General features: G+C 42.3%; 1 protein-coding gene across 2 annotated transcripts; it reads right to left on the reverse strand.

The window, feature by feature from the left end:
• Nucleotides 1–1034: 1034 nt before the first annotated feature.
• Nucleotides 1035–23878, reverse strand: kdm3b (lysine (K)-specific demethylase 3B). Of its 2 annotated transcripts, XM_053682083.1 has the most exons (26): nucleotides 23390–23878; nucleotides 19971–20138; nucleotides 19217–19330; nucleotides 18455–18560; nucleotides 18240–18364; nucleotides 18025–18093; nucleotides 17764–17934; nucleotides 17232–17633; nucleotides 15693–17031; nucleotides 15268–15475; nucleotides 14778–14992; nucleotides 14527–14679; nucleotides 14298–14405; nucleotides 13072–13199; nucleotides 11817–12093; nucleotides 11436–11689; nucleotides 11020–11292; nucleotides 10310–10481; nucleotides 9963–10053; nucleotides 9745–9875; nucleotides 9394–9513; nucleotides 8167–8190; nucleotides 5006–5145; nucleotides 3767–3943; nucleotides 1653–1787; nucleotides 1035–1532 (listed from the first exon to the last, which is right to left on the reverse strand). In XM_053682083.1, exons 1-26 carry the CDS (start codon nucleotides 23561–23563, stop codon nucleotides 1452–1454), a joined length of 5355 nt encoding a protein of 1784 aa, XP_053538058.1. In that variant the 5' UTR covers nucleotides 23564–23878; the 3' UTR covers nucleotides 1035–1451. The 2 variants fall into 2 exon arrangements, with proteins under 2 accessions (XP_053538058.1, XP_053538059.1); XM_053682084.1 differs by lacking the exon at nucleotides 8167–8190.
• Between the last annotated feature and the right edge of the window lie 788 nt (nucleotides 23879–24666).

Here is a 24666-nt window from a genome sequence, read left to right on the forward strand (position 1 = left end):
CTGAACCCTAAGTTGCTCCTGATGGCAGGCTAGCACCTTGCGTGGAGCTCTGCTGTCATTGGTGTGTGCGTGTGTGAATGAGAAACAGTATAAAGCGCTTTGAACCGCTAAGATTAAAAAGCGCTATCTAAGTAACAGACCTTTTAATAGATTAAGGTTTGAGAATACCATCAAGCTAAAACCCTGTCAAAGAGAGACATGAAGAAATTAAAAACACACAAGGGATTTTATGAATAGATTACATAAATGGTCATTTAAGTGCTTGGTGAAGTGGTAGGTGTTTAATCTTTGTTTAAAGACAGCCAGTGACTCAGCTGTTCAGATAGCCAGATAATTCGTTCCACTTCAAAAGACAAATATTGTCTATCTTTGCTTCGCATATACTAGACATAAATATTTGGGTACTACTTCTGTTAGATTCATTTTTACCTAATTTCTCTTTAAATGTTTTTGTTTTTTTAAAGGCATTGGAGCAGAAACAATACATTATGGCATATAGACCTATGACAGCTTAACTATTCTGTTTATTCTATACAGAGCTATCCAAAAGCCATGAAAGATTTAAGAACTGAGCACAAATTCCTAAGAAATGGAAAAAAACACAGCTCGGCTATTTTTTTTTTTTTTTTGTAAACTTTATTTTGAAAAATCATACACACAGCTAAGATCAATACATATTGATACATATTAATGACCAGTAATTCATAACTGGAATTCTTAATATTTCAACAAACATTTCTCAATGCCAGCCTAGCGTTCATCATCGGTGAATCAAATTGCCTAAAGGCCTATATATATATATATATATATATATATATATATATATATATATATATATATATATATATATATATATATATATATAAAAAGGGAAATAAGACCAAGATGAATTAATTTTAGTTGAAATTATAAACTAAAAATACAAAACTTTGGTCTAGTTCCATTCAAACCTCATGTTTACCTCACCCAAAGTGTGGAAGGAATCTTTTTTTTTTTCCTTTTCTTTTTTTTTTTTTTTTTTTTTTTAAACATCCTTTCACTTCTTTTACATACAGAGCTGAAGAAAACAAACCATTACAGTTGGCTAAAAAGAAACCCAGTGCTCACATTGACTCAGGAGAAGCTGATCCGTTTTTAAAAAGATCCTTCAGCTTCTTAATAAAGTCCAACGAACGTTCCACATTTAGAAAAAACAGACAGACACGTATTAGATACAGAGAAAAATGAACAGTCATTTTAAAAAATAATAATAATAATAAAATAAAATAAAAATAAAAAAAAAAAAACTTAACGATGGGTGTAACACTGACGAAGCGTGTCCTTCATCCTAGCCGAAGCGGACAGACGTCTCAAATTCAGGAGCGTGTCCTATGAGCACACAGACACTCGACAAACTCATTTAAAGTGCCCATCAACACCCAACGTCTCTCTGCACCCAGGGACAAGTGGACCTATGTCCGTGCCATTTTTGCCTCGTGAGCTTTCAGCGTTCCCACGGCGTCCTTCACAGCGTGGTAGATGATGTTCTTCACCTGGGAGAGTAAGACATAATACAAACAAACATCGACATGTTATACAAGGTTGTTCAAAAGCAGAAGAGCTCGCTTTGCATTTAGGCTTTAGAAATCTTTAGAAGTCTCAGGGACACACACCTGTAGCTTGTCCTCGTGGTTAGTGTGTGTGGTGGAAAGATGCCGGAACTCCTGCGTCAGTCTGAAGCAGTGCTTCACGTGCTCGGGTGAGACGAAATCCTCCGCTACCTTAATGCAGCTGTACAGGTTGTGCACCTGGACACAAACATGCCGCATTATTAGATGCTGTAATGCTCAACATCAAGGTTAATCACAGTGTATGATCCAACAAGTACCTCAACGGCTAAACAGGGGACGCGGGCGGCACTGAAAACCCTTCGGCTGAGTCATTCGCTATCGATATAGACCTGTTACAGTGCAATCTCTTCTGCTACTCCTAGCATGTCCGTAACTTTTTCATACCCAATGGCTTTCTAATGCAAATAAAAACATGGTATTGCTGGCTAGCATGCCTGCACACTGCCACAATAATTAGTTTTGTTTGGGGTTTTTTTTTGGCTCAGGGCGCTGCCTATCCTCACACACATTCTCGCTTTCAGCTCATACTGACAATGTGATAAATAGTGACAATGGGCCACATTTATGAAGCGGGATACGTGTGGATTTATTTGAAATATAGCTTATAATTATACTCTAGGCTTTGAGCTTTTCAAGAGATTCAGTACGTTTACATGGACAACAATAATCCGAAATGAACCCGATTAAGACGATACTCTGATTAAGAAACTAGCATGTAAACAGCGATTTCTGATGACCTTAATCCGACTAGTCGTACTCGAAGTAAACACAAATCGAATTAAGACGTGGAGTATTCCTGTTTTAGTCATATTATAGAGATGTACACACCTTAATCACACTAACACCGTGTGAGCTTTCGGCGCATTTTGTGACAGGACACGTACACACACGCGCGGCAGCGCTCAACCGTTTGACGGCAAACAAAAGAGCACGGCTGCGTCCGAAACCACGTACTTACCTACTATATAACAGGAGAAATACATGTATTTCTACATACACTATATAGTAGGAGAAATACATGCATCTCAGCTACTATACAGTATGTAAGTACGCGGTTTGGGACGCAGCCCACGGCTTCAAGCAGTCGTCTATTAGCATGTACAGCGCGACAAACAATTAACTGCACTTGAAGCTTTCGTAAAATTAAACATGAAACACCCAGAACTGTATACGGTACCATAACGAAGACCAACTGTACGTCGATACGTGAAATTCTGGAGGGAACGTCGGACGGCGTGGTGTGAGGACGTAATGACGTGTGCTGTTAATCGATCTATGTTCTATAACGTGTAAAACAGGAACATGAAAGGAGTATTCTAAAAGCGACTCATGTCAACACCTTCATCAGAATATTGTCTTACTCAGAATTAGATTATCGCTGTCCATGTAGACGTAGTTATTGTTACGCTGGTAAAAATCATATTTTTACAGACACAAGACAAAATACCTTTCGCTTCTACTTCTAAGCAAGACCTTTTTTATCGTCATTTCAGCTCTGCCTTTTATGGAACTTTGTGGGCGTCATCAAATGTAAAAGCAGCTGCCCCACACACACACCCCTGGTAATTTATGGATGACTGTCATTCATCAACGCTCACCCTCCCTCTCCACACACACACAAAACCAGCCGGTCCAAAACTTTTAGAAATTTTTTGTTCGGTTGAGCACGGAACCTTACTAAAAGACTGAAAAATGAGGCTCCATTGTTCGAGATTTTATGAAAGCCTTTCGAAAATGAGAAAAGAAAAACAAGTCGCACTTGAAGCCAACTTGAGCGGTGACTGTGATGCCTCTGCCACCACCAGCAGGAATACCCTTAAAATCTAACTTTAAAGGTTAAGGAAGTTACTGAAGAAAAACTATTTCAGACATCTGACCATGTTGTGACCTTGACCCTGTTCAAAATCTAGATCAGTTCATCTGCTGGTTACAGTCATAATTCCAGATAAATCCTACACATATTCAACCGCTCGTTCTTGAGATACGGGTCCAGCATCTCACGAGCCATTTGTTTCTAGATCTTCTTAGTTCATCGATGCACAATTCATCACTAATCAGTCACTTGAGAGAGTAAATAAAACTCAAAAAAAATACATCAAGGTCATATTTCAGATGCGATTTTTTTCCTTTTTACTTTGGAGTCTTTGGATGCTCACCTGATGAGGCGCTCCAGCTGGAATAAACACCGCGTCTCCCAGGAACTGGACGATGGACCAGCCCTGAACTCCATACTCGTCATACAGGCGGCGACGCAACACCTGGTCCAGATACCAGCTCTGGTCGTGGATGGGGTCGTGATCTGGAGGGTTCTCCTGACCCTGCTCCTCTCCCACCTTAAACACGACAGAGCGGAATGGTTCGTCAGTAAAAGCCGGAGCGCGATGAGGGAAAACTAGGATGTGACCAGAACGTGTTAAACACTTGAACGCTGAGCAGCTTGTTCTCCATTTATTACTAGTTGCTTTGGATAAATATGAACAAATGGGAAAGAATAAATTTATGCAGACGTAGAGAAATAAAAGTAGAGAAGACGGTCGTCGGACTGGTCCAAGGATTTTACTACAGAACGCAGTTCCCAGCCATGCAAATAATCAGCAGTGATCATTTGCTTCACGTCACAATAATCGCTCAGTCTTCTTCACTTTACTGCCAGTTGCCACGGTTACACAGGCTACAAACGATGATATTCGTATAAGCTAGCTATAGAACCGATACAAATCTAGCTTTCTGAGCATATCCCAGACCCAAAAGGAATGGAGATAATTGCCTATGCACAAAATTAAAGCAACGTTTTGGTCTTCATTCTTTCTGCCACATATTTCACAGACTTAAAAGAATTGAAATAGAAGATCAGGAAAGAATAAATAAAACAGGCACTGTTATAGAGTGGAGAAAAAAAAGAAACAAAAACAAACAAACAAAAAAAAAATCACTGGCATTGTTATGGACAAACACAGAGAGTCGGACCAACTGGAATGCGTATGTAGAAGCCACACAGTATGGATAATTTGCATATTTGGGAGAAAAATATATATATAAATAAATAAAAACTCCTCACTCCCATTGCTAGTCAACAAATCATTTCACTTCTCATTTGCGTCATTATATTTCGCTCAAACTTGGTCCATCACTCGCACCATCCTCTTTCGAGCTTCAATTACTGCTGCCAGAAATATTCCGGCCACTTAAACCTTAAAAAAAACTTTCTAAAAAAAAAAAAAAAAAAAAAAAAAAAAAAAAAAAAAAAAAAAAAGAAGAATTTTTTTCCCCCTAAAAACAGATTACGATCCGTCTTTACCACCTTTTTTTTTGCCATTCGTGTCCAGCTCGTTCCTTACGCAAACGAATCCCAATCCGATACGTTTTCCCCTCCATTTCCTGCAGTTGTGTCTTACCTTGCGTAGGAGCTCGCGGATTTTCTCTGCGTCTTTAGCGGCATAGATGTGCCAGAGTGCTCCCGGTTTCTCTTTCCCCTCGGACACCCTCCTCTTGGTCATCTCGTCCACGTCCCCCTCCTCGATGGTCTTTGACACCTCTGCAACGAGAACTGAGAGGGTCAGTGCACCAACACAATCCTAGATACAAAAGTCTGCTTTGTCTTAACTAAAACTGAGCTGAGGTGATGTCTGAGGTGACAGGACGCTGGTGGAGCTTTCATCTGCTTCACCAGTGCAGAGGGGCCATTTCCACCCAACACACACCCCAAGTGTTTAACTAAATTATACTAATGGTGATTCAATTCTGGGAATATTATTAAGTCTGGGACAGGCTTAATCTGAGGCATGAGATCAACATTAAATCATGAACAAAAATTATAATAACTACTCATTTTATATATATATATATATATATATATATATATATATATATATATATATATATATATATATATATATATATATCCCCCCTCAAATCACATTATATTTAAATGAAAAAAATAAAATAAAAAATTAAAAATAAAAAGAGTAAGCAGAGACAACCAAAAGTTCCATAGAGTATATTTAAGAGAAAGATAAACTCAAAATAAATGAAGAGACAGAAGAAATGAGTACAGAAGAGACAGTATTCATCCACCAGACAGTCTGAAACATCCAAGACTGTATATATTAATGTTTTCCCACTGCAGACCCACACCACACCGACTTCAGAAGACGACCGACATCATTTAGGAGTATGAGATCATTCACTCAGGAGAAAAACGACCCGAGACAGCCATGTGTTGCATCAAGTACAACGTTTTTAAGGCAGTGCTGATCTGACCTACTTTGTTCGCCCACATGATAGTGAGAGAGAAGAAGCAAATGACGTGGAGCAAGAGAGTGTCCTTGACCCGAATTTAGTTATTTATTTTTTGCAGTAACCATTAAACTACAGCTGGGCGGTGTCTCCGCTGTCTCGCTAGACACTGCTGAACCTGAACGCAGCCTCGTTGGCATTCTACCAGTGCCTACCAGTTCCCGGTAAAAACCACCGCGCTATACTGTGCTAAGAATAACCCTGAAGATGAAGTTGATTATTTTCCTATGACAGACAGCACCCTTTCTGTTATTCTGTTAGAACAGACACACTACAGCTCTTGTGGAATGATAGAACGATTGCTGGCCTGTTTGAAAAGATGCACAGTACCTCCGTGTGGCACAAGACACCATGTGATATTTGGACCAATTACAAACAAAGCAGCGTGCGCGTACGTACACACACACACACGATACGAACTCATGAAGTCATTGCTTCTTTTCTGACAAAAAACAAACTGTGCAAATGATCGATCTGTGCTGAATATCAACGATATATCAATAATGTTACCTGAATACTAGTTATGGAAACTGATTCTGATTATTCTACACAGAATAGAGCATATTTTAGGTAGATAAATACATATATATATTTATTATATATATATATATATATATATATATATATATATACATATATATATATATATATATATATATATAAAAAACACACACATACAGCGGGGGAAATAAGTATTGAACACGTCAACATTATTTTCAGTAAATATATTTCCAATGAGGTTATTCACATGAAATTTTCACCAGACATCAGTATTAATTCAAGAAGTCCACACATTAAAGTCCATACGTGAAGTTGTGTGTAATAAAGTGGAATGATAGGGGGGAAAAACGTATTGAACACGCTAACTGAAATGTATTTAATACTTAGTGGAGAAGTCTTTGTTTGTAATGACTGCTTCAAGACACTTCCTGTATGAAGAAATTAATGGACCGCAGTATTCAGGTGTGATTCTGGCCCGTTCTTCTAAACATATTGTCTTTAAATCGTGTTCAATTGGATTCGAGTCAGGTGATTGACTGGGCCGTTCTAAGACATTGATTTTTTTCCTCTGAAACCAAATGAGTGTTTCCTTTGTTGTATGATTTGGATCGTTGTCCTGCTGGAAGCTCCACCCACGTCTCATCTTCATCATCCTGGTGGATGGCAACGGATTCCTCTCAAGAATCTCCCGGTAAAGGGCTCCATTCATCGTTCCCTTAATTATATGAAATCTGCCAGTACCATGTGATGGAAAAACAGCCACACACCATGATGTTTCCACCTCCAAACTTCACTGTTGGTATAGTGTTTTAAGGGTGATGTGCAGTGCCATTTCTACTCCAAACATGGTGTATATGACAGCCAAAATGTTCAATTTTGCTCTCGTCTGACCTGACTACACTGTCCCAGTATTTCATAGGCTTGACCAAATGAGTTGTAGCAAACTTTAAACGAGCTCTGACATGCCTTAACTTTAGTAATGGAGTCTTGCTAGGTGAGCATGAGCAGTGGAGTGCACTGCCTATTGTTTTCTCTGTGACGATGGCACCTGCTGCCTCCAGGTGTTTCTGGAGCTCTTTCTGAGTGGTCCTTGGCTCTTGGGCTGCTCTTCTGACTATTCTCCTGACTCCCTGGTCAGAAATCTTGCGAGGAGCTCCTGTGCATGTCCGGTTGATGACGGTGTGATGTTGCTTCCACTTGTGGATAATGGCCCCAATGGTGCTTACTGGAAGATTCTGAAATTTTGAAACACGTCTGTATGCGATTCGAAAACAGTAAGGTTGCGAAGGTCTTGGGAGAGCTCTTTGCTTTTACTCATCATGACACGTTTCTTGTGTGACACCTTGGTAATGAAAAGCCTTTTTATAGATCATCAATTTACTAACCCAGCTGATATTAATTTGCAGAGATAGGAGGAATAATTTCAGCTAGGTCCTTGCCTTACTTTGGAGAACTGCTTTTCTTGGTGTCTTCAATAATTTTTTCCTGTGCCATTACAATTTATTACACATAACTTCATTTATGGACTTTAATGTTGTGAATTCTTTATATTTCAGGATTTCGTGAGTTAATACTGATATCTGGTGAAAATTTCATGTGAATAGCCTCAATGGAAATGTTGATGCATTCAATACTTATTTCCCCCACCGTGTGAGAGAGGAAAAGTGAAATAAAGAAGAAATGACAGGAAAGTTAGTCTGAAACATCATGCCTATGTGGGGAAACAAATGTTTAAAAAAAAAAAAAAAAATGCACAGACCTTTGTATCCAGCGGGGTCTGCTTCTGTGAATAAGAAATGGTGCCACAATCAAAAGAAGCAAGACCCTGAGCACCTGAGCTAAAAGCCACCAGGAGGTGACAACCAGAATGCTCCTGATCTACATGTCAATTGCAACTTTAAAAATGCTTAATAGCTAACTAATCTGTTGTTAGCAGTTAATCTATCTGACTCCTGCTATTGTTCAGGAGCATATTAAGAGGGATTGGCAGAGTAACACTACAACAGCTAGCCAGGATCCATAATGTTTTACTAATTGAGCAATCAGAACTTTTGCAGTAGACTACAGCTTGACAACTCTGAGACCAGGGCCCGTCCTTCGTACGTCGCTCAGGAAAATCCAAGATGTTTGCTAATCATAATCAACCGGGCTAGGTTGGTTGGTTGTTTTGGTTTTTTAAGTACCTGAGAATTTGACAACTGTAGCAGGAATGAGTCGTCTGAGGTAACCGTTCTCCTGCTTTGCGTTGAAAGGGCAGATGCCGCAATGCCAAAATATGCTTTTCTCTTTGAGTCGTCCGTTTATAAGAAGATGTGTGTGTCAATAAAATGTTAGTTTTCTAATGAAAGAAATTAATATGTTGACGCGATTATATTTTTGTCTACGACACCGATTTCAAACATTTAAGTCACACACCTTCAGATCAAAAGGTTTTTAAGATTGTGAAAATCATTTCAGTTGAGCGTCCCCAAACTTTTGACTGGTAGTGTACGTACACATACACTAATCTTACATATACTGAATACAAAATCAGTACAAGTAGTTCAAGAACAGTCTCAAAAATCAGAAAAATCCACAATCGTCAATGATCCAGTCCAGCTAACTCAGTAATCCACGTACGAAGGTTGGGGCCAAGGACTGTAATGAATAGTCTAGAATGATACAGAAGACACTGTACAGCTGAACAAAGCGGGGACAACACAGGACTAAAGCTGGGTTGAAGAAATTTTTAAATAAACAATAAATAATACTCAAAAGACATGGTGAAATAAATTCAACACAGTTGGACAAACATTGAACACAGGGGGTGTTGCAGAAAGAAAGAAAATAAGAAGTGCCACTGTGGTGTACTCTGCTGTTAAAAACACTGGATGGAACTCAAGTACTCAAGTACACACTTTGCTGATCATTAGCCCTGCACACTGAGTAAGACACTTTTTCAAAAAAATAAATGGTGCTTTATTTTTCACACACCATGACTGCTTACCATTTTCATGGTCATCGTTTCCCTTGGGTATTCCCACATACACCATCACATTAACAGCATCTGACACATCCAGATGCAGGTTAGTGGTACCGACTTTCCTGTCCTCTGTTGAGATCAGACCTGAAAGTTATAAAAAATAAAAATAATTAAAAAAAAAAAAAAAGATTAGAAAACACAAGAATAACTAATCCAAGCCACAAACACAGTAATAACGATCATAGAGTGCACTGAAAGAATATAAAAGGATTACCAGAGCTTTCAATTTTAATATTGATTACAAAGTTAAAACGAAAATCTCTACACAAAATCAAGCTGTAGATGTCCGTTCGCCAGAAACATCCTTTGTCTTACCATAGGCGTTGTACATCTTGGGGCCCAGATCAGGCCGCACAAAGAAGTTAGGAAGACGTGACGCCAGGTTTAGTCGTCCATCTCTCTTTGTATACTCAGGTAGAGGAAGGTTATCCATAAGGTCATCAAACCTGAAGACAGAAGACATTATTCCAGTGTGTTAAAGAATAAAGAAAATCCGGCCAGCTCGAATCTCGCTGGAGTTGTGAACAAATTACCGTGTAGGCATCATGTCTCGGAAATCTTCTCCGGGAGGCCAGTCTTTGAGTTTCAGTACCATTGCTTGCCCATCTGTACCTCGCAACCGTTCTGCAGAATCCACACATATATAGCTCAAAGATCGACACAAAACCCTTCTACAGTGCTGACGAAAAAATCTAATGGTGCCTCGCCACCAAAATTACAGAATCTTTACAATACCAAGCAGTCCACGATTCAATACTATACGAAGTATACGTTCTACATCCTCACACGTCACCTGTATTCTGTTTAGCTAGGATAAATCTTGGATCAACATTTTAAAATACAAGAGTCTGGTTGCACCTGTTAAGCGCATGGCACTTACTGGAGATGACCTGGAAGCCGTCCCAGAAATCTCGGACCTTGACGTCAGAGATGATGGCGCAGTTCCTGCAGTTGACCAGGTCTACATCCTGATCTCCGAACTCCTCACTGAAAGCATCCGGCAGCCACAAACACTCCTTGAGCTTCCTGTGGATGCCCGACACCAGCACCGGCTAAACAAAGAGACACAATACCAATTGGCATTTGTGAGTACTGAACCTTTTCATGAGTACCGAACCACCCCTCGAGTATCACACCGCCTCCACAAATGCTGAACCCTCTCTTCAAGAACTGAGCCTCCTCCTCCTCAAGTACTGAATCCCCTCCTCAAGTAATGAAGCCCTTTCTCAAGTACTAAAGCCCACTGTCCTCAAGAGCTGAATCCTCTCCTTAAGAACTGAACCCCTTCCTCAAGTACTAAAGCCCAGCTGTCCTCGAGTGCTGAATCCTCTCCTCAAGAACTGAACCCCTTTCTCAAGTGCTGAAGCCCTGCTGTCCTCAGGTTCTGAATTCCCTCCTCAAGCGTTTCAGCGCTAACGTACTACTGAACCCCCCAGTAACTCGAGTACTGGACCCCAAGTCAGGAATCAAACCCTGTCCTCAGGTGCTGAACCCCCTCTGCAGGTTCTTAGACCATCCACAACACCCTCTACCTTACCTAAGAAAAATGGTGACCATGGCATTCACTGACATGGCATGTCTCCTGCTTACCTGGCCCTGTTTCCAGCACTCTCTGAAGATCTTCCAGTTGTTGCTGTTGCTGGGGTCCTGCAGGCAGAGGAGACGGCCATCACATAGCCACGTGTGGGAGGTGTGGGGATCGAGTACGCTCAGGCCCATCACACCTTCTCTACGCGCAACACTACCCGACTCACTGCCCTCCGTTGACCCCGAGACACGGCGACCTTCGGCTTTCTTGTTCTCCACCACAGAGGCAATGATGTGGTCCAGGATGGTAGGTAGACCTCCCTTCGTTTTATCGGCCTGGCCGGAAGGAAGGAAGAAAGGAAACTGATGACTCCTTTCCCCCCCAAGAAAGTTCAGTCATGCAAGGTACCAGTTTTAGACTACACACACACACACACACACACACACACACACACGTGTCAAGCAAAACATTTACTCACCCCTGCTGAGGAGGAGAATACTGATGGGAATGGGACTCCACCATCTGGGGCCTGGGGCAGTTTGCCCGGGCCAGAGTTGAGCAGGTCCCGCAGGCTGGTGCCCTCGGCTTTGGGCTGGGTCGACCCAGAGCCCAGCAGTAGGCTGTTGAAGAGCTTGGGAGTGGGGCCTGCCGGTTTGGATAGAGTGCTGAAGGCATCCAGACCGAAGGGAGAACGAGCATCACGACTCATCATGGCCCGGAGGGAGCCGGACTCTTGAAGGACACACCAGGAGTAACGGAGGAGACGTTACCAATTTGAGCAATGGTCAGCGTGTTCTCATACACTAAGCCAACCTTCAAAGAAGTTTCGGCTGATTTTGTCACGTGCAAAGCAGCTCACCTTTAGAGTCGTCTTTAGCTTTCTGTGTGGCCAGGTCAGCCAGCCAGTGCAGAGCAGAGCAGTTGTTACTACCCTTGATATCTTTAGAACCAGGGATAAGGGCACTGGCAGGCCCTGCTGTGCTATTGCTGGCACAGCTGCTACCCAACGTGTCAGCACTGCTTCCCTCTACACCGGGCTCAACTTTCACTACTGCAGCTGTCGCAATATCCCCGTCTGGACGAGGTGTTGTAGAAGTGGACGCAGTCCCATTTCCTGGGCTAGAGGCTGTACCTGACTGCAAAACCGAAACAAAAAACCCTAAGCAGGTCTGTCAAATTCCTTTTTCGTTAGATTTAGCAGTAATGCTACCCCACATATCGTCATTATATTTTTTAAACAAAGAAAAAAATTAATAGATCCTCTCCGTGGTGATCATAACCAATACTGCAGTTATAAAAAAAAAAAAAAAAAAAAAAAAAAAAAAAAAAAAAAAAACCCCTCTGAAACGATAACGTGGGTGTCGCTGATATTCAGCTAGATATTTACATGACCCGGTATCCGTTTACAGTTAGGCCAAATTTCAAACTTTTATGGACTAACGTCAGGAGGATAAAAATAGAATGTAGAGTTTTATGTACACTCAAAAGTTTGGAGACGCTTGACTGAAATGTTTCTCATGATCTTAATAACCTTTTGATCTGAAGGTGTGTGATTAAATGTTTGAAATCGGTGTTGTAGACAAAAATATAATCGCGCCAACATGCTATTTACAAAAAATTTCATTTATTTATTTATTTTTAACGTGCGAATCGGAGCGAAATATTCCGAAAAGCAGCCGATAAGCGTCCAGCGTAGGTGTGAACTCCTTTAATACTGTTCAAAAAACACCTCAGGGAAATTCCTCACGAAATCGGGTGAGAAAATGCCAAGAATACATTTCTGGAAATTCTAGACAAAAAGGGGCGTCTACTTTGAAGATGCTAAAATATTCAGTTATTTTGATTTATTTTGGATTTCTTAATCACAACATAATTCCCATAGCTCCATTTGTGTTACTCCAGAGTTTTGATGACTATTATTATTCTAAAATGTGGAGGAGAAAGAAAAAAAAAAAAAAGTATGAGTGGTTCTAAACTTTTGACCGGTAGTGTATATTGATTCCTTCCTCATATACTACATTAATGAAAATCTGAATAGCAACCCAAATGATGAAATCTGTTCCAAAAGCCACCATCCCAAATGTGGAACACACAAAAAAAAACAAAAAGCGTACTTGTGCAAGGCCGTTGTGCGCACTGGGGCGTGCCGCAGGTCTGTGGTGCCGGCTGGTGCAGGGACAGTTGGCTTTAATTCCCCACTTGCCTCGTGCTGCGTGTACCATGTCCCCTATGTTGTACAGTGCTATGAGGAAGTAAGGGACAAGTTAACTAGCATTGCAGAGCACAATACACCCAGGGTATCTGCAGGTATCAGCACGTCAAATTTAATACATCAGGTTACATCAGCTATAACGGATAGTGCTCATGCATACACATCCATTTCTGGGTTTAAGTAAGCAGGATAAACTTCTATACAGGCATATGGGAGACCAGAGCAAACATCCTTTCTTGCATTACCATTTGCTCCAACAGTGAAAGAAAAAAAAATCCAATATTTCCTTCCCGTGACTTTCCAAGGGAGGATTTATAAAAAAAAAAATTTTTTTAATTTAAAAAAAAAAAAACAAAAAGAAAGAGAGAGAGAGAGAGAGATGTATAAGTCAGAAGAGAAAAAGATGTCAAATTGACCATCACTGCCTCAGGAGCTGTATTAGAAACCCCCTCGCAGCAGTGTTTATGAGGAGTTTTGTCATTTAATGCCAGAGTAATGTAACAAGTAGTGTTATAAACGTACAGACATTCTTGTAAAGAACAAAATATATATAGTAAAAAAAAATTTTTTTTAAATTAAAAAAAAAACTGCAATTTTGTAATATTACTATTGCACTGAATAAGAACAACCATAATAAATTTTTATTTGGGGTACAAATAGTAATATATTTCTGACTTAATTCACTTTAATGTGTTAGACCCTGTGGTTTTTATTTTGGTGGAAAACCGCAGGAAGACCTCCTTTTAGTTGGCAACAGTTTTCATAAATCACTTCTCATTACCAATCAGGTGAAATGCACAATCTAGCACGGAAGAGTCTTTCCATAATAATGATGCTGTGACACTGACAAAAAAAAAAATATAAGATAAAAATTACACAATACCTTATATTATAAATCCTGATCTACCTTCCTTACAACACAATGTAATGATACCGCAGTAGTTCAATTTGTTGTCGTTACAAACCTATACAAAGTTAATAATTTATGTATTGAGATTGATTCAGGCGTCACTATACACAATCAGGACACGTCTCATATCATGCTTTAGTGTGTGTATCACCTCATGCCTACAATACACACACTGCTGCTTAACAAACTGGAAGGTCTCGTTAGACTACGGTACCTACCTGTGCCAGGTATAATCTGAGTGGGCATGAGGTTCTGGGGTTCATGAGGCTGGCCTTTCGCACACTTCAGCCAGGAGAAGACTTCATCATCCGGGTTGTCGTCCACATCTACACGAGCAGTGGGGGGGACAAAAACAACAACAAAACAGAAGTCATTATCAATCTAGTAAACGACACGGTGACAGCAGACTCGGTTCTTAACTGTTAGCTAGCATATACTCGTGCTCACCATCACTTGGCTGGCTCTTTCGTAGCCGGTAACAATCTAGGCATACACCAAAACCACATTTGCGACACACCCAGTGGATATTGAAGAGCGTCGTCTCGCACACGTCGCACATCTCCCTCACGCCCCTGACCGCCCGCTTCCACGCCACCTTTTCTGCTCGAACACGAGACACAAGGCATCAAGAGGAACAACCACAGATTCGAGAACATTCACTTATAAAAATCCATAAATGAGGACAAACAGTAACTCACGGTGAGGTTCCACCATCATCATGGCCTCTTTCTCGGACATGACGAGCTGGCAGAACTGGTCACCAACATTGGCGAGGATGTATTTGGATGTGTCCAGGTCGAGGGCCTCTTGTGCATTTGAGGAAGGCAGCCATAAGCCCATGGCCATGCTGTCACTCTGCTGCGGTGTCAGGAAGCCCTCCACACGAAGCACGCCCTTCTTTGTGAACGCTAGCCTGGGTTTAGAAAAAAAAAAAAAAAAAAAAAAAAAAAAAAAAAAAAAACAACAACCAGGTTTAACGTTGCGTTACAGTTATTAATTTGAGCGGGCGTGTTTCAAATCTATCCTGAAACTGTGCAGGAAAAACAGGAAATTAAAAACTAGAGAACCATTCTGTATCATAGAAATGTTCATTATAGGCCTAGACACACTTTTAAAAAATAAAAAAATTTAAAAAAATAAAATAAAAAAAAGCATTTCTAAGTATACAGATAACACGTGTATACCGACCTGCGGAAGTGGAAGAAGCGGCAGGCCACGTTGGGGTCGTCGTCCTCCGAATCCTGCTCACGGGATTTACGGTAGCGCTCGAGGCGACACTCTCGGCACTTGTGCAGATGCGGAGCTACGTTTATGCAGGAGCCGTCCTGCAGGAAGGCTTCACCAGACTGCTTCAGACGCCTCACCTTGTTCTGGTCTCTCAGCACCGACAGACCAACTGCAATACAGAACCGCAACTCAACATTCTCACTCAATAATCCTCCTTAAAAACACCAGGACTATTTTCTTCACTTCTCAGAAAGAAGATATCTATAACCTATAGGTAAAAATACAGGTAAAAACACTTGGCAACATAACATCCTTCGATAACTATACAAATAGAAGAAAATCGGTACGTAAAAGGAAACCCCTAGTGATCCATGCTTAAAGGCTACCTTTATATGGTTTGCTCCTTGGTCTGTTCTTAGCAGCCTGGGCTTTGGTCTTCTGCACATCAGACCTGTCTGTAGATGCAGAGGACATGCCAGGCTTTTGGGTTTGTTCAGTGGCGTCTTCAGCCTCGCTCAAGTCAGACAAGTCACTGTTTGTACTGGAGTCCGAGTCGTGTTTGCTCGACTGTCCGCGCTCGTCCAGAGAGAACTTCTGCGACGCTTGGTCAAAGGGCACGGGGGCTGCCGGACCCTCTGCGAACGCGCTTTCAGTGCTGACGAAGGCTCCGGTCCCACCGTTGGTGGCCTCTTTGTTATTTTTGAGCACTTGGTCATCTTTATGCTGCGTCATAAAAGACGAAGAGGAAGAACAGCTGGGAAACCGGGAGGATAGGATTCCTTTGGGAGGTTCGAGCATGGTGAATAAATTCGACTGGCCGTCAGTGGCAGGTGGATCTTGGCTAAGAACCCCGGTGCTTCCTGCAGGCTTAGTGGTGGTGGACGCTGACGAGGACGGATTTGGAGCGGTCAACCCGCTAAACGGACTGTTCGAGACTGGTCCGGGATAAGCCAGAAATGGATTAGCCTCTTTAGAGGCTGCCAGGAACAGGTTCTCATGAGGTTCTGAACCCTTGCTGCCTGAAAGCAGACCAAATCCACTAGCAGGGCTAGCACTGGTAGCATTTCTCATCCCAGCAGCACCAGGACTAGTCAGTGCAGTGGAGGCCAGACCCAGAGAGGTCCCAAGCCCTAAAGCAGGTTTAGAAATGTCCCCGGAACCCAAAACAGGGCTGCTGCTGCTGCTGCTGCTACCAGCTGGCGGGAAACTAGGGGCCATTTTCGCCAGCGTGTCTCCTCCTTCTCCGAACGATTTGTTTATTAGAACTCCATTACCTGCTGGCTTGACATCAGGCACTTTGGGCTGCTCTTTCACAGATGCTAGGCCACCAGCCGGTGCAGAACCAAACAGTCCTGCAGACGCAGAGGCAACAACGGCCATTTTCAGGCCCTCGGAAGCAGCGGCAGGCTTGAAGAGAGTCGGCGGCTCCTTGCTGACGTTTTTCGCCAATGCTGTGAAGTAGTTAGTGTCCTTCGACTGACCTTGAGCGATACCTGGGCTCGGGGTCTGCGTCTGAGACATACACTGAAAGAATAAGTTCTGCGATGGATTAGGTGCCTGCTGCTGAGGTTCTTGCGGTTTGGCAAAATAAATTCCAAAGGGCTCCTTGTTCTCCTGGGAAGCTCCGTTCGTCTGTGAGGGGACATCACCGAACACGGCCCCGCTGGTCTGCTTGGGCTGGGAAGGACTGACTCCCACAACGGCGAGGGTGGTCGTCTTGGGTGTCTGAAAAAGAAACAAAAAAAATCCTAAAATTATCTCCTTATGAACATTCAGCAAGGCAAACTGCTCAGTTTTTTGGATACAGGGAAATGCAATGCAAGTATGACTAGATAGACTAGATGTATACGTTCAAGGAGTCATATCGAACCAGATATATGAACAAACTCTAAGAATCATTTAAATAAAAATAAAAACATGGTTACTTCTGGAAGAGATCCCCAAACAGGTGCTTGCTGGTTGAGTTGTGGGGCTGCAGAAAGGACCACGCTGGGAGCGTTGTCCTGCGAGGGTGAAGAGATGGTGACTGGGCCTGGGGATATCAGAGGAGCAGATCTGGGAAAGGCTGAAAGTACTCCATCGTCCCTTTCTGTCGCAAAGGCTGTGGAAACGGCCTTGGGTGCGGGAGCTCCGGCCACCAAATTAGGCATCTGACCCAACGATGGAAACGTGGTAGAAAAGGCAGATGGCGCAGGCTTCAGAGGCGGTGGAGTTAATGTCAAGGATGTTGGAATAACAGTGGATGCCAGAGAACCTGTTTTGTCTTGGCTCAGGGTGGCATTGCCGTTCTCCTTAATGACACCAGTAGACCTGCTGCTGGAATGCTCCTGCAAGTGTCGAGAAGAAGTGTTGTTAGCAATGCAGTTAGCTGAGCCTTGGCTAGCAATGGTGTTCTCCCACCCACTTCCTCCTACTACGTCGAACATGACCACTGCATGACCACGTGACGTTCATTACCGTCGATTCGCAGTCTGCCGTCACCGATCCGCTGTCAGTCTGGCCATTTGGCTCGACCTCGCCCGTTCCTTTGAATCGTTTCAGCGTCACGTCCTCGTCTCCTTCGGAAGCTGTTCGACGCCGACGCCCACACTCGCCCTTCGCACCGTCTGCCTCCTTCCTCCGTCGATCCTGAAAGGTACAGAAAGAGCGTATCTGTAACTGATTCAGCAGCGCCGATAAAATCATCACGGGTAAAAGCGAACAGTAAAAGTGGCGTACCTCGTCTGTCGGCTCCATGGCGAGCGTTACGTGAATGACTCGTGGATCGACTACTTGGGTCTCTTCTCTCTGAAATGTAAAATCTGACTGAGTAAAAAAAATATATATATATAAAATTTCCTTCCTAATAATGTACCTTTCTTGCTCTACAAACAAACAAAAAAGTCATAATTAAGCATAATATAAACAAGACGAAGATGAGAATAAGACAAAACCTGGTCCATGGTTATCTCCATGATGTGCGTGACAGGGTCATGTTGAGACACGAGCCCCTGCGCCCACGGTTCTTCAAACTCCGGCTGGTACACCTGCACCCTTCGGCCTTGGATCGTGTACGTCCCTGTTAAAGTGAAAACACGACACGTGTATGAGTTTCGTTAAACGGCTTACAATAATGCTGCGTGCCATTTCACAGGTCAACGCCACTGACCTTTTCTCAGTATCTCCTGCAGCTCGGAGTCCCGGTGCCAGCTGCTGATGGCCGCTTGGAGTGCTGGCTGCTCCTGCAGGAGTGGATGCCTCACATCATTCTCAACCTGCACAGGAACAGATCACCTGACCTTGAACACCAGTCTCGTGTTTACACAGGAAGAAGCGTGTCTAGAACACCATGATAGCAACCCAAAATTGCGACGCTGTGTAAAATGTAAATAAAAACAGAATGCAGTGATTTGCAAATCTCATACACCCATATGCGATCCACGATAGAACATAAAACATCAAGTGTTTCAACTGAGGAAATGTACTGTTTTAAGAAAAAAATAAGGTAATTTTGAATTCGATGGCTGCAACACGTCTCAAAAAAGTTGGGGCGGGGACGACAAAAGGCTGGAAAAGTGTTGTAAAAAAAAAAAAGAAACAGCTGGAGGTTAATTAGCAACATGACTGGGTATAATAAGAGTATCTTAGAGAGGCAGAGTCTCTCAGAAGTAAAGATGGGCAGAGGATCACCAGGAGGTTGCCCCGTCCCAACTTTTTTGAGACGTGCTGCGGCTATGAAATTCAAAATGACCTAATTTTTTCCCTTAAAATGGTACATTTTGCTCACTTTAAACATTTGTTACGTTTTCTATGTTCTATTGCGAATAACATATGGGTTTATGAGATTTACAAATCACTGCGTTCTGTATTTATTGACATTTCACACGGCGTCCCGACTTTTTTGAATTCCTGTTTTAACCGTTTAGCCAACCTCAAATCTCTGCAGTGAACTTCCACTCGGGAGAAACTCCAGCTTTCTAGTTCCGAAGAACTCGACAGGAACCAGAGATCCCAATCCGATACGGTCCACGAGAGGCTGAAACACCTGGAGGAACAGCAGGAGATGAACACGTCGGTCAAGAACGCTCCCGAACTCCGCAAAGGATTTGTTCACAACACACACGGTGCCAGAAATCCTGAATCGTTCCGAATATCGTCTCGCTTGCGAATCCTGCTTTCCGTTCACTGTCTCACAGACAGCATGTGTCCCACTGGTGTTTAGACATGGCTAAGACAGCATGAATTCTCAGTATCAGTCAATACGATATGAAAAAATATTACATAAATAAAAAATTAAAAAACGACCGGACGTGTTGTTCTAGGAAAATAAATCGACGACAGAAGGTAACAAATATACTCCAGGTCCTGTAATAAATAGTGTGAAGAAAAATCAATATCACACATCACTACGCTTCAAATATTAGCTCGGTCGGTACCTGACGTATATATGTACTCCGTAAGCCTGTATATTAACGATCCGTAACGAATGTCTCCTACGTCACCTTCTCAAAACTTATCGGCGAACATTTTAAACCTCGACACCAAATACCACCTCGCTCCATCCTTCTGTGTTCCATCAAGCCAGCACACTAACCTTATCCCACTAAGAGCAACATCTGAGGACTCTGAGAAGTAGAAACACAGCGGACCAGCAGACTCCTGGTTCCATAGGTCTGTAAACTCACCAGAGCGGGCCAATGGCTGGGAGACGTTCCTCCGGCTGTCGGGACGGACGCGTCGCTCACGGGAGCCCACACCATGGTTTTTTCCATCAGAGCTGCTCGGACCTCTTCGCCACGCACCTGCACCCAGGAACGCTGCCTCCACGGGCTGTCCTCGAACTCCACGAACACCTACGGAGCAAGCGCGAGCTTCGTTTACCGTCGTGCATCGATCGCAAATCAGGAAAACGAGGGATGCGTCTTCGTCTAAATGGGTTTAAAAAATAATAACCCTAACTACCATCGAAAAAAGTCTAAACTATTTCCTCTTGATAATAAATGTGGTGCAGGGATCATATTCAATACATCTATCAGAGCTCTGAGAAGGCTATTGGGGCTGATACTGACCTGAAATCCTGGATCAGTACAACACCGGGTCTAACATTTCCCCCAATCCACACTAGTTACGACGAAGGACGTGCTACAGATCTCGCTTGGAAACGTTTTATTTTAAAGCACGCCACCATCACAGATTTGATATAATCTGGCGACCGAGAGGATGTCCTTATCGGCCAACTAAGGAATGATTCTCGGAGGCGTCCCGTTATAGAAAAATAATCGACAACTGGGTGGCCCGATGCGGTAAAACACGACACAAAGCAGAGCCACCGTTAACGTTTTCTTATAACAGCATGTCCCCGAAGTGATTGATTCCTCTTATACCACAGCAATCTTAATTCGTTAACGAATGACGGCGTACCTTTTGCAGTCACGTGTAACGTCGTGGTAAGTCCGTATCACAAGTTCCTGTCATCGCTTACGTTATGACCAGCCTCTTTTTTCACAATCTTGAAGTTAACAGGCCCAAAAAAACCCCAAAACGACACAAAACACGGTCGTCTTGTTGTGTTACCGAGAAACTGTAAAAAGTGCAACGTGTCCTTACAGATCGACGCTTATAACATTTATCTGTTTATTAGTAACCTTAGCGACAGCGCTGTGGTATAAACACATTAGATCAGAAACAGAAAAAGTGTGATCGGGGAGTTCTTACCTGATACTGACATCCTCTTAACTGAAGCTTGTAGGAAACAGATTTGGTTAATAAGTTATGCGGAACGTCAACTTTGGGTCAATTCTTGTGTCAGTCAAAATAACATAAAAATACAATCAAAGATTCGTATGGGAAAACACACCACGCTATACGGCGAAAAGTTTGTGGACCCACACGTGCTTGTTGTCCTAGATTTAGTCTTTATAATGCTCTTATAATAAAGCTCCACTCTTCTGGGAAGGCTTTCCACTAGATTTTGGAGCGTGGTTGTGGGGATCAGTGCTCATTCAGTCAGTATGTTTACACGGACAACGATAATCCGATGTTAACCAGATTGAGACGATACTCTGATTAAGAAACTAGCATGTAAACAACGATTTCTGATGACCTCAATCCGGCTGCAGTCATACTCGAAGTAAACACAAATCGAATGAAGACGTGTGGGGTACTCCTGTTTTAGCCGTATTACAGACACGTACACACCTTAAGCACACTATTATCATCGTGTGGGAGTTCTCGGCGCACTTTGCGACAGGACAAGTACACTCACGGCAGTGCTCAACCGTTTGACGGCAAACAAGAGAGCACAGCTGTGTCCGAAACCACGCACTTGCCTGCTATATAAGTAGGAAGTGTAATACACGTATTTTTATACACTATATTGGAGTTAAGTACACGGTTTGGGACGCAGCCCACGGCTTCAAGCAGTCATCTATTAGCACGTACAGCATGACAAATAATTAACTGCACTTGAAGCGTTCGTAAAATTAAAAATGAAACACCCAGAACTGTATACGGTACCATAACGAAGACGAACTGTACGTCAATACGTGAAATTCTGGAGGGAACGTCGGACGGCGTGGCGCGGGGACGTAACGACGTGCGCCGTTAATCGATCTATGTTCTATAAAATGTTAAACGGGAACATGAAAGGAATATTCTAAAAGCAACTCATGTAAACACCGTCATCATAATACTGTGTGTCTCATTCAGAATAAGATCAATAATTAGATTACTGCTGTCCATGTAAACGTAGTCACAGACAAGAGCATTACTGAGGTAGAACGAGGAGGTCTGGGGTGCAGTCGGCGTTTCAGTTCATCCCAAATGTGATGAATGGGGTTGAGGACAGGGTTCAGTGAAGACCACTCAAGTTCTCTCCGGTTCTTCTGCTCCAAACCTTGGTGAACCGTGTCTTCGTGCGCATCGTCATGCTGGAACATCTTTGGGATTGTCTCCTTGGTTCCAGTGAAGCGAAATCGTATCGCAACAGCGTATAAAGATGTCGTATACGCTCGTCTGGTTCCAATTTTAGTTTAAGACACACGCATGACGGTCAGGTGTCCGCTAACTTTCGGCCAAATAGTGTACGTTCAAGCCAATCGGTTACGGATCCAGCATTTCAGGCCAGTACACAACCAAACTCTCGGTATCAGATCCTTAAAAATGATTTGTAGATAGGATGAATGAATTAACACACGCTGACACTTTCTCTCATTTCGCCCTTTTGTTGATGTTGTTGTTGTTGTTTATGTGAAAACCAGTCAACCATTTATGGTTCAATTTCCAACAGCAAACAATGGGTTTGTGGAGTGCCATGAGTTTTACAACATACACACAATGCATAGTGACTAATTTATTATCTATAAATCTTTTTTTTTCCTTTCAATGAAAGAAAAATAAATTACACACACAGCTTTAAGTCAATCCATATATAAATCAAATACCTCACTCTTTCTCTTGACTAGCTTCCTTTCACTAGCTACTTAAAAAAAAACCAACAAGCTACCTAAAAACATAAAATGAATCATATAACCAAATTACATGTTTATTTATACATTATTAAAGTGTGTTTTGTATTTGTGGACTAATGTTTTGGAGTAAGTTCCTGAGGCCCGTCGCTGCTAGCTCAGTTAGCACGTCTGTCTTACAGCTAGCTTACACATAACCATACACATACAGTATATCAGAATTTATCATTTTAATCTAGAGGATGTGTGTATAGAGTAAAAGGCATTAACATTTTTTGTTCTTTAGTTGTTGTTTTATTTTATTTAATTTATATATATTTTTAACACGAGTCCTGTCTGTTGTTGTTTGCGGTTGCTGTCAGTGGCCGAATCCCAAACGGCTCAGTGCTCACTATATAGGCGCACTATACATGGAGGCAAATAATAACACATACAGCCTATGTAGTGGACTTAATAAGACATCGGCGGCCATTTGGGACCCGGACGTTATTTCTTTTTTAGTTTTTATAACCTCTTAATCGGAGTCATACGTGTATTTTTTTCATCTCGTTTTCTATTTAAGTATTATTACTTACACCATGTTCTTTTTTTAAATGTATTGTGAGCTTATTTGGTGTTTTGTTTGTTACGTTTCGTACCTCGACCCCGGGACTCGCCAGCCCGATAACACTGACTGCCCGGACGGTTCCCCGGAGCCAGGCCGCCTGCACGGCGCTTTGATCCGCGGCGGCGACAGCAGCAGAACCTCCTCCATCATTCAAGAGGAGAAGCAGCCTTTTCCCGATCAGACCCAGAGAGTCGCCCATATTCATAAAAACACCATGAAGAGACAGAAAGAGAGGCAGCTTCTTTCCAGTGCTTCACAAACACCCGTCGGAATTAGCTGTTAGCAAGACCGCAGCTGCAAGCCTTAAATCGCCTCAACGCTGAAACGGGAATTCGTAACCAACGCCTGGCTTCATATGCACGGATACACCTTCTTCCAAAAGCCTTCTGTGGTAAACAACGAGCCGCCTCGCACTGTTTTCAGACAAGGAACTGAAATGTTATTGTGTCAGCTACGGCTTCTTCTCCGCATCCGCCATTTAGACTGGCTGTTACCGAACGCACTCCTCGTACACTCTCGCTCATGTGAACTGCAAGCGCCGCCTGCTGGACATCTCTGGAACTGCATGAATAACCGCATTCGCTTTAATGTACGATCCGGGTTGGGGTATTTCTTCTTAAATATATAAGCTTATCATGTTTATTTCCTTATTTATTTTATGTCTTTATTTTACAAATGTGCTTCTTTTTTTTTTCTTGCATAAATAAATAAATAAAACCATTTTGAGATTGTGAGTTTGGGATTCACTGTGATCGCAATCATTTAGTACTGAATAATGCTGATTGTTATTAATTACTCTTCCCACTAGATGGCGCCAGAGATCTCATTATTTTATGCTGATGCCTGTTCATATCGTGACACGGTCAATGTTGCCAGATCCGCGGTTTTCCTCTCATCAATTAAATGTTATTTGTATAGAATTTTTAATAAATGGATACTGTCGCAAAGCATCTTTACAGAAATATATTCATGATATATAGTTTAAATGTATAAATATGTCCTTAATGAGCAAGCCAGAGGTGCTGGTGGCAAGGAAAAACTCCCTGAGACGACCTGAGGAAGAAACCTTGAGAGGAACCAGACTCAAAAGGGAACCCGTCTTCATGTGGGTGACACCGGATAAGTGAATATAAACAATTCCCTACTGTATATGTGTGCTATATAGTCAAAAAGTGCAAGCAGGAAATTCTTTATAGTTTTAACATGAAGTCCGTTCACTGATGGAGACTTGACTCTTCGTAGCAGTTGCAGAATTCCAAAGCCATCGTCATGGTTTATAAGTCTACGTCTACATCTACATCTACAGGA

Source organism: Ictalurus punctatus, chromosome 8 (genome assembly GCF_001660625.3).
Source record: "Ictalurus punctatus breed USDA103 chromosome 8, Coco_2.0, whole genome shotgun sequence".
NCBI lineage: Eukaryota > Metazoa > Chordata > Actinopteri > Siluriformes > Ictaluridae > Ictalurus > Ictalurus punctatus.

What these genes read in the sequence shown, in the direction of transcription:
- kdm3b (XM_053682083.1), bottom strand. Translation starts at nt 23,563, where the DNA reads ATGAATATGGGCGACTCTCTGGGTCTGATCGGGAAAAGGCTGCTTCTC. An exon ending in GTTCACTGCAGAGATTTGAG is followed by an intron (nt 18,561 to 19,216) that starts GTTGGCTAAACG and finishes GTTCCTGTGCAG; the next exon opens with GTTGAGAATGATGTGAGGCA. An exon ending in GCAGGAGATACTGAGAAAAG is followed by an intron (nt 18,365 to 18,454) that starts GTCAGTGGCGTT and finishes TCACTTTAACAG; the next exon opens with GGACGTACACGATCCAAGGC.